At 46.4% G+C, this 17,890-nt stretch overlaps 1 protein-coding gene across 1 annotated transcript; it reads left to right on the forward strand.

Moving 5' to 3' along the window:
• Positions 1–15,229: 15,229 nt before the first annotated feature.
• LOC142073341 (olfactory receptor 51G2-like) lies at positions 15,230–16,189 on the forward strand. Its single transcript, XM_075132824.1, has one exon. The coding sequence runs from the start codon at positions 15,254–15,256 to the stop codon at positions 16,187–16,189; it is 936 nt and encodes a 311-aa protein (XP_074988925.1). The 5' UTR covers positions 15,230–15,253.
• The last annotated feature ends 1,701 nt before the right edge of the window (positions 16,190–17,890 follow it).

A 17,890-nucleotide genomic window follows, 5' to 3' on the forward strand; every position in this document is an offset into this window, starting at 1 on the left:
CCGTCTCTGGTTAAACATCCATGAGCCAGGGAAAAAGGCTATTAAAATGTTTAAAAAATCATTAATCATAGTAATGGGGGATTTCAACTGTCCCCATACTGACTGGGACCATGTCACTTCAGGACGGGATGCCAAGATAAAGTTTCTTGACACCTTAACTGACTGCTTCTTGGAGCAGCTAGTCCTGGAAACCACAAGAAGTTGTGAAGGCCAAGCCTATAACAGGGTTCCAAAAAGAACGAGATAAATTCACAGAGTCTGAAGACAGGATACTGGGTTAGATGGACCTTTGGTCTGACCCAGTGTGGCCTCCGTAGAGGTGGATAATAGCCCTGCCCTGCCTCACAGAGGTGGCGAGAGGATAAATACATTCAAAAAGTTCTGTGTCAATGAGGGTCTGACACACAAGAGACCTTGCAAGAGACTCAGGCCCACATTCCCTCCCTGGCCCCTCTGTTTGTGCTGCCCTAGCAATGCAAAGGGGTGGAAATGGTACTCAGCTCCCGCACAGAAGCACGGCTGGCTCCTATCCCAGCCCAGCCCATTCACTGTAGGGTGATCACAGTGAAAAAGCAGCACACATGCAGAAGCCCCACCCCCTCTGTGACCCCCAACCATGCCCCTCTTCTTCCCATTTGAGTCCCCTCTCTCTGCCCTGTCCCTTCCCCCAACACCCCACTCCTGCCACTCCTCTTTACCTGAGACTCCACCTTCTCTTCAGGAGAGAAGCCAGAGCTGGGCCATGGAAAGTATAAGTATAAGTAGGGGCATACGGAGCAGATCGAGGGACGTGATCGTTCCCCTCTATTCGACATTGGTGAGGCCTCATCTGGAGTACTGTGTCCAGTTTTGGGCCCCACACTACAAGAAGGATGTGGATAAATTGGAGAGAGTCCAGCGAAGGGCAACAAAAATGATTAGGGGTCTAGAACACATAACTTATGAGGAGAGGCTGAGGGAGCTGGGATTGTTTAGCCTGCAGAAGAGAAGAATGAGGGGGGATTTGATAGCTGCTTTCAACTACCTGAAAGGGGGTTCCAAAGAGGATGGATCTAGACTGTTCTCAATGGTAGCAGATGACAGAACGAGGAGTAATGGTCTCAAGCTGCAGTGGGGGAGGTTTAGATTGGATATTAGGAAAAACTTTTTCACTAAGAGGGTGGTGAAACCCTGGAATGCGTTACCTAGGGAGGTGGTAGAATCTCCTTCCTTAGAGGTTTTTAAGGTCAGGCTTGACAAAGCCCTGTCTGGGATGATTTAACTGGGAATTGGTCCTGCTTCGAGCAAGGGGTTGGAGTAGATGACCTTCTGGGGTCCCTTCCAACCCTGATATTCTATGATTCTATGATTCTATGAAAGGGCTGCTCAGGGATCCAGAGCCACTGTGAGGAGCCCCAGACCCCCCTCCTGTCCTTGGCATTAGGCTGAAGGGTCCAAAAGATCCCCCAGCCTGCGTCCACAGCCGCCAGTATGCACCGCCTAGGGAAGGTGGAGAGTCTGGCCTCCCTATAATAGTCTGTGCTCTTAGGGCACCTCTTACCATGACCTAGCTGCTGCCTAGCCAAGGGGAGGAGGCTTGGTGGAAGTGGAGGAGCAGGAGGAAGCACCTGGTGCAAAAAGACGAGGCAGGAGGTGGGGCCTCACAGCAGTAGCGAGAGGATAAATACATGGAAGGATGCACAAATACTCTGAGAGCGTAAGATCAAGGCGGTGTCAGGGTTCCACAGACCAACACCTCTGACCTTTGTCTATAAAAGGCTTCTTACCACAGCCTCCTGTGACAGCTGGCCTCTGGGAAGCTCCATGAATCCACCCCTTGGTGTCTGTGGCAGATGTGGGGGTGCTCAGGGGTAACAGTGTGGAGTAGGTTGTGGATTTATGAGGGAGAGCTGGAGCATCATGGGATGGCTGGGAGGTTCAGCAAAGTTACTGGACTTGTGTCTGAGGTGAGATTTGGCGTGTCATGAGGTCTAACTGTCAAGCAACGGGTCAACAGACACGGGGCGGGGGGGGGGGATGTCTCATCTTAGACATCTAGCTGGGAGAAAGCCGTCTGAGCACAAAGATCAGCTTCACCATTTGGCCCTGTAACATGGCCATGTCTCAGAGCTATGGTGACTGGGCCCAGGCTCACAGAGGATTCAGCAAAGGCTGCTTCTGCAAGAAAGGGGCAAACAGAGGGGAAGATGCTCTCAGGGACACTGGGAAACTAGGCTGGGTACCAGGAGCTCTTTGGCATCCCAAAAGAACGTAAGTTGGGCCAGTTCTGTTCCTGTATCTCCAGAGCAAACCTGTCTAACTTAGCTTGCAGTGATACATGAGACAGATGAGTGTAGACATATGAGAGCTGCCTGATATTTTTAAACCACATTTCTTAATGTTTTTTTCTGCTTCTTAATAAACCTATTTGTTTTAGGGAGGCTGGGGTGACTGTATCACGCTGGTCACAAGCACCTGAAGGGAAGAAACTGAGGAGTGAAGCCAGACCTCCATGGTGAGAAGCATTTAGCATGGAAGGGACATTGTTCCCAATTCAAAGAGTGGAACAACATGAGATTCCCCCAAAGAAGGGAGGGGAAAGGGACCATATATCTTTGTTTTACTGTGACAATACCAGTTCTTCGTGGTGAGCATCTATCCTTGAATGCCTTTGAATATTCAGAATAGCAACTTGTTCAGCTTGCAGCCAAGATAAAGATCCACTCAAGACAATGATTTATAGAGTCAAAAAACTAAAGGCCAGAAGGAGCGAATACATTATCTCGACCAGAGCTTCTCAAACGGGAAGGGGCAGGACCCCCTTGGGTGGTGCAGAATGTCTTCATAGAAAGGGATGTAACAAGCTTTAGAGGAAAAGTCTTTCCTGTGTACATCAGGTGAGATGCTGATTTTTAAAATAGGCTCCAGAACTGACACTGGCAACACAGGCCAACTTCAGTACCAAGCAAATTGGCTGAAACTCATAAAGAACAGAATTATCAGACACATAGATGAACATGATTTGTTGGGTAGACTCAACACAGCTTTTCAAAGGGAAATCCTGCCTCACCAATTGACTATAATTCTTTGAGGGGGGAACAAACATGTGGTCAAAGGTGATCCAGAAAGCCTTTGACAAGTTCCCTCCCCAAAGGCGCTTAAGAAAACAGCACTCATGGGGTAAGAAGGAAGGTTGTCTCCTGGATCAGTAACTGGTTAAAAGATAGGAAACAAAGGGTAGGAATAAATGGTCAGTTTTCAGAATGGAGAGAGGTAAATAGTGGTGTCGCCCAGGGATCTGTACTGGGCCCAGTCCTATTTAAAATATTCATAAATGATCTGGAAAAAGGGGTAAACAGTGAGGTGGCAAAATTGGCAGATGATACAAAACTACTCGAGATAGTTAAGTCTCAGGCAGACCGTGAAGAGCTACTAAAGGATCGCACAAAACTGGGTGACTGGGCAACAAAATGGCAGATGCATTTTAATGTTGCTAAATGCAAAGTAATACACATTGGAAAACATAATCTCAACTACACATCTACAACGATGGGGTCGAAATTAGCTGTTACCACTCAAGAAAGAGATCTTGGAGTCATTGTGGATAGTTCTCTGAAATCATCCAGTCAACAAGCAGCGGCAGTCAAAAAAGCAAACAGAATGTTGGGAATCATCAAGAAAGCGATAGATAATAAGACAGAAAATATCACGTTGCCTCTATATAAATCCATGATATGCTCACACCTTGAATACTGCGTGCAGATGTGGTTGTCCCATATCAAAAAAGATGTATTGGAATTGGAAAAGGTTCAGAAAAGGGCAACAAAAATGATTAGGGGGATAGAACAGCTTCCATATTTGGAGAGATTAATAAGAGTGGGACTTTTCAGCTTGAGGCAACAAAGGGGGGAATATGACAGAGGTCTATAAAATCATGAGTGGTGTGGAGAAAGTAAATAAGGAAAAGTTATTTACTTGTTCCCATGATATAAGAACTAGGGGCCACCAAATGAAATTAATAGGTAGCAGGTTAAAATCAAACACAAGAAAGTATTTTTTCATTGAATGCATTGTCAACCTCTGGACCTCCTTGCAAGAGGGTGTTGTGAAGGCCAATACTATAACAGGTTCAAAAGGAAGCTAGATAGATTCATGAAAGTTAGGTCCATCAATGGTTATTAACCGAGATGGGCAGGGATGATGTCCCGAGCCTTAGTTTGCCAGAAGCTGGGATTGGGTGACAGGGCATGGATCACTTGATGATGACCTGCCTTTTCATTCCCTTTGGGGCACCTGCCATTGGCCACTGTCAGAGGACAGGATACTGGGCTTGAGGGACATTTGGTCTGACTCACTGTGGCCATTCTTATGTTCTTCAACTCATGCTGCGAAAACTGGTAGATGCCAGTTATGTGAATTGAAAAAAAATCTCCCCTTTACTGGAGGAATCCATGGGGGAAGGATGTAAAACATATATTCCAGGCAAAGTTCCAGGTGGCAGTGGAAGTCCAAGGGCAAAGGGTAAAATAGTTTGTACCTTGGGGAAGTTTAAACCTAAGCTGGTAAAAGTAAGCTTTGGAGGTTTTCATGCAGCTCCCCACATCTGTACTCTGGAATTCAGAGTGGGGAAGGAACCTTGACAGACTCCAAGATCTCTTTCTTGAGTGGCAACAACTAATTTGGAACCATCATTTTGTATGCATTACTTTGTATTTGTCAAGCAAAAAAAATTTGTTCCCCAGTCACCAAATTTTCTGAGATCCCTTTGTAACTTATCATAGACTACTTTGGAGTTAAATATATTGAATAATTGTGTCTTGTCTGCAAATTTTGCCTCCTCATTTTTTACCCCTTTTCCCAGATCATTTATGAATATGTGGAACCGCACTGGTCCCAGCACAGATCCCTGTGGGAACATGAACAAACCATGTTCATCCATGTGTCTGATAATTCTGTTCTTTACCATAGTTTCAACCAGTTTGCTTTGTACTGAAGCAAGAATTACAGGCCTTGTAAGTGACAGGATCACCAACGCAGCCTTTTTTTAAAAACCAGCATCACATTAGCTATGTGCCAGTCCTCTGGTCCAGAGGCTGACTTAAGTGATAGGTTACACGCCACAGTTAATTGTTCTGCAATTTGATATTTGAGTTCCTGCAGAACTCTTGGGTGAATATCATCTGGTCCTAGTGACTTTTATGTTTAATTTATCAGTTAGTTGTAAAAACTCTGTGATGGGTTGTCCCCCTTGGGGTGCAGTCTGGGAGCTGATGGAACAGTTGAGCCCCCTTATCCAGTCAGCCGGGCTGGCCTCTCTCACACTGCTCTGCTGGCTTCTCCAGACAACGCTGTTACCCAACGCGAGAGCAGGTGATGCCACACACCCAACTAAGCTACCTGAGTGTTTTATTCCAAAACCACTCAAGGACAAACAGGAGACAACAGCCAATTTCCCAGCTCCCCAGCCTTCCACCCTTGGTGAAGTATAAACCCAGATTCATACCGTCTTGCACCGCACATAGATCTGCACAATGCAAGCTCATTAATATAGGTCACCTTCCACTCAATGTGGAATAGATAGGCTGTGACCTTTGTTTACAGAACTGAGCTTATGGATCCCCAAGAGAAACTGGAGACTTTCCATCTGCCTCTCCCTCACAACATAATGAAGGTTGCACTGATGGAGTCTATGGCTGCACTCTGGGTATAGAAAGTTCAAAACCCCCTGACCAGTCTAGGGCTGGGGTATTGTGTCCATCCGCTATTCTAAGCAGCCTTCCCATCTCTGTACAGCCCCTTCCACCCTGTACAATGCTCCTTCAGCAGATCCTGGGGGCAGTGGCTACTGTGATAGGCCCAGGTCACACATCTCTGATGAACCTGTGCTATCCGGGAGCTGGAGAGGGTCCTAGAGCAGTTGTGGAGGCCCAGAGATTGTGGGGAGGTGGCCTAGCTACCAGTGGTCACTGAAATGTGTGTATAACTTTGGGTCCCCCTGGATCCTGGGGCCTCCTGTTATGCCTCAGGGAGAACTGCAGGACTGGAAGGGACCTCAAGAGGTCATCAAGTCCAGACTCCTGGACTCATGGAAGATATAAGTATTATTGAGACCATTCCTGACAGGTGTTTGTCTAACCTGCTCTTAAAAATTACACTGATGGAGATTCCACAACCTCCCTGGGCAATTTATTCCAGCACTTAACCACCCTAACGGAGAGGAAGTTTATATCCTACTGGAAGGATGCAAGGAAATTTCCAAGTATGCAGCCTTGTAGACTCTCCCTTTCCGAGCTTGCACCCTAGGTGTGTAATGCAGGAAAGGGGGCTGCCGGGGAGAAATCTGATCCTCTATTAAGTATTAGTATTATTACTATTATTTATTTCAGCAAGATCACAGCTGTGACAGCATCATCATTACCGCTCAGCTGCCCCCAAGGGACTTACCCGAACAATAGGAACAGTGATGAGAAGCCCAGTTTCCAGGAATAGAGCCTGCAGCAGGGCTGGCCTGCAGTCCAGTTGGGTAGGATCTCCGCAAATCCCGTGTGATTTGGCCTCCTGCGCTTTGCCATTGCCCGTGATGGGGGTTACAGCTGGTGCACACTGAGCCAAGCAGCTGAGGATCCCTGATGGCCAAGTGACCCCCCAAGGGAATATGCAAGCACGCTTCATAAAGACAGCTGCCTCCCTATCTGAACAGAGACTGCCAGCTGCCCGTGCTACCTCTCTGATGACTCCTTGTCCTTTAGGGTGAAGACCTCTGGTGTCAGCGGCTCCCCTTCTAGCAGGAACTGGGTACGTTGGCAGGTTTTGCTACCTTACAAATGCAAAGTGGAGGGGAAAGGCTGCAAGCTGTTTTCATGTGTCGATGTTCTGTGCCGTGTCAGAGGACTCAGCTGGGCTGTTGGGTTGACTCAGTGAAAGGCTGGTAAAACTGGGGAACTTGGGAACCCCTCCACTACACCTGCCCAAGGTGGGAGTCTGCTATAGACCACCGGACCAGGGGGATGAGGTAGATGAGGCTTTCTTCCGGCAGCTCACGGAAGCTACTGGATCGCATGCCCTGATTCTCATGGGTGACTTTAATTTTCCTGATATCTGCTGGGAGAGCAATACAGCGGTGCATAGACAATCCAGGAAGTTTTTGGAAAGCGTAGGGGACAATTTCCTGGCGCAAGTGCTAGAGGAGCCAACTAGGGGGGGCGCTTTTCTTGACCTGCTGCTCACAAACCGGGTAGAATTAGTGGGGGAAGCAAAAGTGGATGGGAATCTGGGAGGCAGTGACCATGAGTTGGTTGAGTTCAGGATCCTGACACAGGGAAGAAAGGGAAGCAGCACGATACGGACCCTGGACTTCAGGAAAGCAGACTTCGACTCCCTCAGGGAACGGATGGCCAGGATCCCCTGGGGGACTAACTTGAAGGGGAAAGGAGTCCAGGAGAGCTGGCTGTATTTCAAGGAATCCCTGTTGAGGTTACAGGGACAAACCATCCCGATGAGTCGAAAGAATAGTAAATATGGCAGGCGACCAGCTTGGCTTAATGGTGAAATCTTAGCGGATCTTAAACATAAAAAAGAAGCTTACAAGAAGTGGAAGGTTGGACATATGACCAGGGAAGAGTATAAAAATATTGCTCGGGCATGTAGGAATGTTATCAGGAGGGCCAAATCACACCTGGAGCTGCAGCTAGCCAGAGATGTCAAGAGTAACAAGAAGGGTTTCTTCAGGTATGTTGGCAACAAGAAGAAAGCCAAGGAATGTGTGGGCCCCTTACTGAATGAGGGAGGCAAACTAGTGACAGAGGATGTGGAAAAAGCTAATGTACTCAATGCTTTTTTTGCCTCTGTTTTCACTAACAAGGTCAGCTCCCAGACTGCTACGCTGGGCATCACAAAATGGGGAAGAGATGGACAGCCCTCTGTGGAGATAGAGGTGGTTAGGGACTATTTAGAAAAGCTGGACGTGCACAAGTCCATGGGGCCGGACGAGTTGCATCCGAGAGTGCTGAAGGAACTGGCGGCTGTGATTGCAGAGCCATTGGCCATTATCTTTGAAAACTCGTGGCGAACCGGGGAAGTCCCGGATGACTGGAAAAAGGCTAATGTAGTGCCAATCTTTAAAAAAGGGAAGAAGGAGGATCCTGGGAACTACAGGCCAGTCAGCCTCACTTCAGTCCCTGGAAAAATCATGGATCAGGTCCTCAAAGAATCAATCCTGAAGCACTTGCATGAGAGGAAAGTGATCAGGAACAGCCAGCATGGATTCACCAAGGGAAGGTCATGCCTGACTAATCTAATCGCCTTCTATGATGAGATTACTAGTTCTGTGGATGAAGGGAAAGCAGTGGATGTGTTGTTTCTTGACTTTAGCAAAGCTTTTGACACGGTCTCCCACAGTATTCTTGTCAGCAAGTTAAGGAAGTATGGGCTGGATGAATGCACTACAAGGTGGGTAGAAAGCTGGCTAGATTGTCGGGCTCAACGGGTAGTTATCAATGGCTCCATGTCTAGTTGGCAGCCGGTATCAAGTGGAGTGCCCCAAGGGTCGGTCCTGGGGCCGGTTTTGTTCAATATCTTCATAAATGATCTGGAGGATGGTGTGGATTGCACTCTCAGCAAATTTGCGGATGATACTAAACTGGGAGGAGTGGTAGATACGCTGGAGGGGAGGGATAGGATACAGAAGGACCTAGACAAATTGGAGGATTGGGCCAAAAGAAATCTGATGAGGTTCAATAAGGATAAGTGCAGGGTCCTGCACTTAGGACGGAAGAACCCAATGCACAGCTACAGACTAGGGACCGAATGGCTAGGCAGCAGTTCTGCGGAAAAGGACCTAGGGGTGACAGTGGACGAGAAGCTGGATATGAGTCAGCAGTGTGCCCTTGTTGCCAAGAAGGCCAATGGCATTTTGGGATGTATAAGTAGGGGCATAGCGAGCAGATCGAGGGACGTGATCGTTCCCCTCTATTCGACATTAGTGAGGCCTCATCTGGAGTACTGTGTCCAGTTTTGGGCCCCACACTTCAAAGGATGTGGATAAATTGGAGAGAGTCCAGCGAAGGGCAACAAAAATGATTAGGGGTCTAGAACACATGACTTATGAGGAGAGGCTGAGGGAGCTGGGATTGTTTAGCCTGCAGAAGAGAAGAATGAGGGGGGATTTGATAGCTGCTTTCAACTACCTGAAAGGGGGTTCCAAAGAGGATGGCTCTAGACTGTTCTCAATGGTAGCAGATGACAGAACGAGGAGTAATGGTCTCAAGCTGCAGTGGGGGAGGTTTAGATTGGATATTAGGAAAAACTTTTTCACTAAGAGGGTGGTGAAACCCTGGAATGCGTTACCTAGGGAGGTGGTAGAATCTCCTTCCTTAGAGGTTTTTAAGGTCAGGCTTGACAAAGCCCTGGCTGGGATGATTTAACTGGGAATTGGTCCTGCTTCAAGCAGGGGGTTGGACTAGATGACCTTCTGGGGTCCCTTCCAACCCTTATATTCTATGATTCTATGATTCTATGATTCCTCAAGGGGCTATTGAAGCTACACACAAATCTGACATTCAAAGAGAACTTGAAGTGTTAAAAAGCTGCAATATCCCCAGTGAGACTTTATCAGTGAGTCCCATTTCTGGAAGTACAGTGTGCTCTGGGCCCGATCCTGCCAGGGGCTGAGTGACTGGAGAACCCATGAAATATCAGTCTGTATTTCAAAATATTGCCACAGGTTTATTTGCTCCTGGAAATTGAATCAGCAAATACATTTTCAAAGATTTTATTATTTGGATTGATTATGAACGCAGGTATTCAGAGCTGTGTTGCTCTGTGGTAACAGCTGAGATAAGGCATCTTTCTGTTATCTGAATGGCTGAGGGCTCCAGCATCTCTGCTCTGTAGATATCACTAAGAGTTACATGGCTACCTGCATCTCACCCCCATCTCTGGTCTCCGAGTGCCAGATGTCAGGGCAAGTAGCCTTCCCTCTCATGGGGTAGAATCTCGCCATCCTCCCACCCTCAGACTGCATCCTCTGGTTCTTCTCTTTGGGAGTCTGTGACCCGTGGTGAGATGAGGGACCAACCAGCCTTCTTAACCCAAACTACTCTTTAATCTGAACAGCAGGAAGAAAGTGTAATATGGGAGAATCAGAGGGTTTTCAAACAGCAGTTTGTGCACATCACTGACCTCCAAACCCTCCTACTCTGATGGGGACCCAGGCAGGCCGAGGCCTTCAGATATCCCCGGAGGTTTCTGTGCCTGTCAGTCTACAGCGCTTCCCAAAGCAGCTGTCCCACCTCTTGCCAGACTCACAGCACTGGCCAAAACAAGCTGTGTGATGTGGCTGGAACCCAGAAATAGGCTCTTCCCAGCTTGTAGCTCCAGTTCTATCTCTCGACCTCCCTGAAGTGCTGACTGAGAAATGCCTATTCTTGAACGGTTGCTTCCCTTCCTGCTTGTTTTCCAGCAGCCTGCTATGAAACTAGGAAGAGCCAAAATGGTTTCAGCCAATAGAGCCATAACATAAACATCCCAATCGTTAACCCAATATAGCTCTACAGCAAACATCCCAAGAACTGGGTTAAACATGTTCATACATTATGGCAGCTCAGCTCCATGTCTGACAGCATGCCATTCCTGGGTGCTACGTATTTTATGGAAACAGGGGGGTTATATGTTCTTACCATGACCTGATTTCCCTCCTGTACATCCGCCCAAGAGGGGGTTTCTGGAGGGTCCTGGGATTAAGAAGGTGCACTTCCACAAGGAACCAGTATGCCTTGCTGAAGTATAGCAGAATAGCAGCTTGTTCAGGTTGCAGCCTTAGGTGTGCGGGGTATTGCCTGGTAGGTGGAGGGAGTGGGAATAGAATATCATAGAATATCAGGGTTGAAAGGGACCTCAGGAGGTCATCTCGTCCAACCCCCTGCTCAAAGCAGGAACAATCCCCAACTAAATCATCCCAGCCAGGGCTTTGTCAAGCCTGACCTTAAAAAAAGGGAGTTGACTGGTAACTTGGATGGGTGGGCAAAGATGAGCAGGCATTGAACTGCAAGACAGCTTATTTTTTGCCCAAACCCAGGGGAATCTGGGACATAACACCTGGGAAAAGGGTTCGAGGTATCCCAAGGCAAAGCCTCAGATTTGGCAGTGCAAGAGAAGAAAGAAATGTATTATCTCGGAGAGGAATGGAGTACACATACGTTTATTCGGAACTGTACTTTGAGTGAGGATAAGAATTGCTGCAAGGTCGCAGAGGACATCCATGCCCAAAATAGTCCCCTGTGCATTTGGAGCTATGTAAAGAAAAGACTGAGTCCAGAAGAATAGATCAGATTTTATAGCAGTAATGGAAACAGAGGCATGTGCATGGCTGGCCCCTTATCCATGCCTGTAAGTGTGGCCTCGAGGGATTTATATTTGCATTAGCAGTACTTACAGGCAAAAGTGCATGTGTGTGTGGTGGGGGCGGGCACTGGATCCTAGCGGGTCATGAAATTTAAAAGCCTGTCCATTTTTTTTTTTTGCTTAGGTGTGAGTAAGGCTTGGCAGCTGGTTCACATACCGTTTGGGACAGGTTGCCCAGGGGTACTTGGCTTGAGCATTCAGCTGCCCAATGTCCTTGCTGAAGTATAGCAGAATAGCAGCTGGTTCAGGTTGCAGCCTTAGGTGTGCGGGGTATTGCCTGGTAGGTGGAGGGAGTGGGAATAGAATATCATAGAATATCAGGGTTGGAAGGGACCTCAGGAGGTCCTCTCGTCCAACCCCCTGCTCAAAGCAGGAACAATCCCCAACTAAATCATCCCAGCCAGGGCTTTGTGAAGCCTGACCTTAAAAAAAGGGAGTTGACTGGTAACTTGGATGGGTGGGCAAAGATGAGCAGGCATTGAACTGCAAGACAGCTTATTTTTTGCCCAAGCCCAGGGGAATCTGGGACATAACACCTGGGAAAAGGGTTCGAGGTATCCCAAGGCAAAGCCTCAGATTTGGCAGTGCAAGAGAAGAAAGAAATGTATTATCTCGGAGAGGAATGGAGTACACATACGTTTATTCGGAACTGTACTTTGAGTGAGGATAAGAATTGCTGCAAGGTCGCAGAGGACATCCATGCCCAAAATAGTCCCCTGTGCATTTGGAGCTATGTAAAGAAAAGACTGAGTCCAGAAGAATAGATCAGATTTTATAGCAGTAATGGAAACAGAGGCATGTGCATGGCTGGCCCCTTATCCATGCCTGTAAGTGTGGCCTCGAGGGATTTATATTTGCATTAGCAGCACTTACGGGCAAAAGTGCGTGTGTGTGTGGCGGGGGCGGGCACTGGATCCTAGCGGGTCATGAAATTTAAAAGCCTGTCCATTTTTTTTTTTTTTTGCTTAGGTGTGAGTAAGGCTTGGCAGCTGGTTCACATACCGTTTGGGACCGGTTGCCCAGGGGTACTTGGCTTGAGCATTCAGCTGCCCAATGTCCTGTGTCCCCACATACAAAACACTGTGAGATAGGGGGAAGGGTGGGGACGGGACCAGGACCAGATTGAAAGGGCAGGGAGGTGCTGCACGGCTTCAATTGGCCATGATTTTGTCCCTGACTAGTCTTTTGGGTCTTGCGCCTGCAGTTCTTTTGGGTATGCCCGAGACACCCACAATTATAGCAGGCTAAATTACTTTTTGCTGTTACCACAGAAACGCGAGTAGCCTCTGTCCTTATTTCTTTAGCTTGTTTGGCTTTGCATTTAGAGGCTCACATACAGATGGATTTATAATCAGAGCCTGGGTTCACTTTTAAATTAAGGGCTGTTTGCAGGTGAGAGTTAAAACCTTTCTTTAAGATTTTTAGAAAGACCTGATTCGTTTTCTTTGGGTCTGCAATGCCTGCATTGCTGGGATATATTTCCCTTTTATATTTTTACAATATTGAGCCGCAGGCTCATTCTTGTCTTGTATGCAGACCACGATTGGTCCCCAATTACTGGCTTTGTTCCCCAAGGCTTTCTGGATGGCTTCCTTAAACTCAGTGTAGGCACGGGTCATATCATTTTTAGATTTAAATGTAACAGAGGCCCAAATGCCGTTTCGGTGTTCTTTTGTAGGGATTTTGGCCTATGCTAGATCAGGGCATTTAGCTTTTGTTAGGATATAAAGATTCCTGGGATATAACGAAAAGGTGACTTACTTTTTTCCAGAATATTAAATTTGGGGGGTTGGGCTTTATATTAGGGAGATTTTTTTAGTAAGCCCCTCATTTCCTTTGTGCTGAGAGCAGTGTACTTATCAGTATTATGAGCCACTCTGTTTTCTCCTGTCCCAGACCACCGATTATCTTGATTTTCCCCCTTGTGTGCCAGGTTCCAATTTTGAATTTGTTTTTAAAGGTATTTCCAATTAATTTTATTTTGGTTTTTATCAGTATCGCTCTTTGAGTCAGGGTCAGTAAAAATACCCTTCTGTTGTATGCTTGCAAGAATACGACGTGCAGAGGAGTTGTGTGGTTTTTTTTAGTTTTGTTTTAGAGCCTTGTTTTTTGCTTTAAACTGACTTAGCTTGCAGTTGCAATCTGCCTTTTGATTTAGCTCTGTTGTAAGAGCCTTTTGGAGTATTTCCAACTTTTGTCATTTTTTTTATATTCACATTCTATCATTACAATCCCCTTCTCTAATTTTTTTTTGGTTTGATTAGACCACCACTTGCTGTCCATTGTACTCATGCCCTTATTTCATTTATTGTTTGCTATTGTTTTTAGAAGCTTTTCATGTTTTCCTTTTATAAAATCAATGAGTCTCCCTCCCACAGAGGGCATTAGTGAGGTTCCCCAGGACCAGTCAATGTGTCTCCTTCCTAGAGGGTATGATTGGGGCACCCTGGGGCATGCCAGCGAGTCCTCCTCCCAGAGAGGGAAACATTGATGCATTCTGGGGCAATTTATACAACATTTTATCCCAGCTTCCTGAAACCCACTTAAGCAGCACTTCAGGGGAGACCAACTGAGCACACCCCTGTACTCAGTTTTACTGCAGCACGCATTCTGGTGCTCAGTACCTGGCAACGCAGCCGTCGCCTCCAGTGATCCCTGCACCCAGAAAACTTGGCCACAAACACACGCACATTCAGTCCTCTTGTCTGTGTGTCCTATATGTGGTTCCTATTAAAAAAAAGGGGTGTGAAGGGGTGTCCCAAACCAAGGCGTGCACTAGAGGTCGTAAGTAAAAGGATACTCATCTCTATTCCTGGATGTGAGAAACTCTCTGCGGATTCCCGATCACACCCTGCTCGCTGAGCCAAAACTGTTAAGCAAAAAGATTCTTTTCCCCAAGAATCAGGCAAGCACAGACAATACTGAAGGGGGTTTATTCAGGGTACCGGGAAGACTGACAAGCAGCTTCGAAAATATGGTGCCATTGTGGCCAGTTCTACACATTTTCTTGTTAATGTATTTACATGTATTTATACATATGAAAACAAACATTATTACAAATCAAAATAAAACCCTAAACAAAAATAAAAATGAAAACAATACGTACATATAAAGGTTATCCTATCTGCATCAAACATTTATAACTACCTTGCGGGGGAAGGAGGCAGGGTGGGGGTAAAAATAAGTGCTTACAAATATCCGGTGGGCTGTAAAGGGAAGGTTTGTTCTGTTCTAAAAGCTAAATTAGTGGGCAACCATTAACCATATAAGCTTATCAATTGTTCACAATTGTCAGTGTCCTTGCTACTGAATGCTATTATGGCATTCCTGCTTCTTCTGCTGTTTCTATCTTAGCTGTTCGCTAAATTTTAACTGTTGCCTAACAATATCAATGGGCTCGAGAGCTTAACAGGTGTCAAACAGGGACCGGATGTTTATATGGGTAAACGGAAAATCCAATTACAGTAGTGAGGACTTAACAAAAAAGTTCTTAGAAGGGCTCTAAATCTGCCTAATTTATACTACAATATATATCTAATTAGTGGGTCTTGGGAAGAAACTCTCCTTGGGAGCAGGTTATCTCACAGCTGCCTATTTCAGGGCTTCTTTCACCTTCTTCTGAACCATGTGGTACTGGGCACTGCATATGAACCTAGAGGGACTACAGGTCTGATCTAGTCTGGCAATGCCTATGTTCCTATTGATGGTGTAAATCCAAGACCATGCTTTAGGTAATCTTCCTTGAGCTCCTGGGAGTCTCTAGACTTGCACTGAGATCAGAACCATGTCTCATTAAATATCATCTAGTCTCATGTTTTTTTTTTTTTCTTTCAGGAAGGGTATTTCAAAAGTCCTTGGACCTCTCCAGTATATTATGTCAGCTGTCAATGACACCGAATTCAGCTCTGCTCTGCTCCTTCTCACCGGGATACCTGGGCAGGAAGACTTCCATCTCTGGATCTCTATCCCCTTCTGCTTAGTGTATGTTATTTCAATAGTAGGAAATTCAGTCATTCTGTTCATTATAAAAACAGATCAAAGCCTCCACGAGCCCATGTACATTTTCCTTTCCATGTTGGCCGTCACAGACCTTGCCTTATCCATATCCACCATGCCTACAACCCTGGGTATATTCTTGTTTAACTCTAGGGAGATCAGCCTGGATGCTTGTTTTGCCCAGCTGTTCTTCATTCACTCACTTTCAATCATTGAATCATCAGTACTCCTGTTGATGGCCTTTGATCGATTCGTTGCTATCTGTAACCCACTGAGATATGCTTCTATCTTAACCCTGCCAAGAATTGGAAAGATGGGACTGGTGTTTGTGCTAAGAGGGGTGTCTGTAGTCTTCCCACTCCCCTTTCTCCTTAAAAGGTTCCGATATTGTCGAGCGAATGTCTTCTCCCATTGCTACTGCCTGCACCAAGAGGTCATGAAGATGGCTTGTTCGGACATCACAGTCAACTACATCTATGGCTTCTTTCTTAACATCTCCATGGTGGGGTTAGATTCACTGTTCATCTTCCTCTCATATGTGATGATCCTCAAAACAGTGCTGAAAGTCGCATCCCGTGCGGAGTGCCTTAGGGCCCTGAACACATGTGTCTCCCACCTCTGTGCTGTCCTGCTCTTCTACACACCACGGATTGGCTTGTCTGTGATACACAGATTTGAGGAGGGCTCTCCTCCATTGCTCAAGGTTCTCCTGGGCTACATCTCTCTGTTTGTCCCACCACTTATGAACCCAATTGTGTACAGCGTGAAAAGCAAACAGCTTCGTGCTAGGATAATCAGGGTGTTCGTCAAGTGAAGGGTCAATTCATCACTTGGCCCCACGGCCACCTATTCTATTCAGGACTTTACATCCGAGATGACATGATCTACTGAACTCCACTCTGGAAAGAGAGGTTCAGATTCGGTATAAGGCCTGCAAGAATGGGAGAGGGGCTGGTGAGGGAGGCTAGCAGACTGGGGGAAGGAGACCAAGGCAGGTAGCAGCTTTTACAATCTGTCTGTGTTCATGGAGAGCCAGTGGACCAGTGAGATGTTCGCTCATAAAGAGCCGAATCGGTGCCTGCTCCAACCTCACAATTCCTCTTGATAGAGTCAGTAAAGAGAAGGGACGTGGATGTTGTTTCCCATTGTACCTGCCCTGTCACTGTCCCGTCTCTGGTTAAACTTCCATGAGCCAGGGAAAAAGCTGAGAAATGTTCTGCAGTTCCAGTGGTCGCCTTTCCTGAGTGCTCTGGGTACCGCGTGATCCAACAGCTGAGTTCAGGGGCTATTCAAGTGACACAGTCACCCCCCTTTCCCTCTGCCCTCAGCCAGGTGCATGTGTCTGAGTCGTGTCAGAGACGTGGTTAAAGCAGGAGCCCCAGGAGCAGTCATTTAGGCAGCTCCTCTCCCATTGATGGCTGCGCACTGCACACCTGATGAATCCACCCCCATCTGACTGTAATGCCACTGAGGCAGAGCAGTGCTGCGTGTGTTATTAGGAAATGGAGAAACTTTTGTGAATGAGGGAGCCTGAACAGGAAGGCTGGGCTCCACCTAAGCCAAAATAGAACCAGATTGCTAGCGCTTAACATTAAGAAGGTTGTACAGCCATTTATAAACTAAGGGCTGGGGGACAGCTGAGAGGTGCAGAGGAGAACATACTTTGGACAGCGACACCCCTTAGGGAGGATAGATTAATGGAGATTCTCTATTTCCTAGTAAGGAGGAGAGGATGGAAGATGATAAAATACAGGTAGGATCTGTTGAGAAAAAATCCAATTCAAAAAAAGTCCCGTTCAATTACATCACGTAATGCAGAAAGCTGAATAATAAGATGGGTGATCTAGAGTGCCTCGTATTAAATGAGGATATTGATCTAATAGCCATCACAGAAACTTGGTGGAATGAGGATAATCAATGTGACACAGTAATACTAGGATACAAAATATATTGAATGAACAGAATAGGTAATGCTGGTGAGGGAGTTGCACTATATGTGAAAGAAAGTGGACCATCAAATGAAGGAAAAATCCTCAATGAAGCAAACTGTATCATAGAATCTCTATGAGTGGAAATTCCATGCTCTAATGTTAAGAATACAGTGGTAGGGATATATTACTGACCACCTACCCAGGATGGTGATAGTGACTGTGAAATGCTCAGGGCGATTAGAGAGGCTATTAAAATTTTAAAAAAATCATTAATGATAATAATGGGGGATTTCAGCTGTCCCCATACTAACTGGGTACATGTCACTTCAGGACAGGATGCCGAGATAACGTTTCTTGACACCATAACTGACTTCTTCTTAGAGCAGCTAGTCCGGGAACCCACAAGATGTTGTGAAGGCCAAGTCTACAACAGGGTTAAAAAAAAAACTAGATAAATTCACGGAGGACAGACCCCTCAAAGGCTACTAGCCAGGAGAGGCAGGGTTGGTGTTCATAGCCTTTGTTTGCCAGAAGCTTGGAATGGGTAACAGGGGTGGAACACCTGATGTTTGCCTGTTCTGTTC

Source organism: Caretta caretta, chromosome 1, assembly GCF_965140235.1.
Source record: "Caretta caretta isolate rCarCar2 chromosome 1, rCarCar1.hap1, whole genome shotgun sequence".
In the NCBI taxonomy this organism is placed as follows: Eukaryota; Metazoa; Chordata; order Testudines; family Cheloniidae; genus Caretta; species Caretta caretta.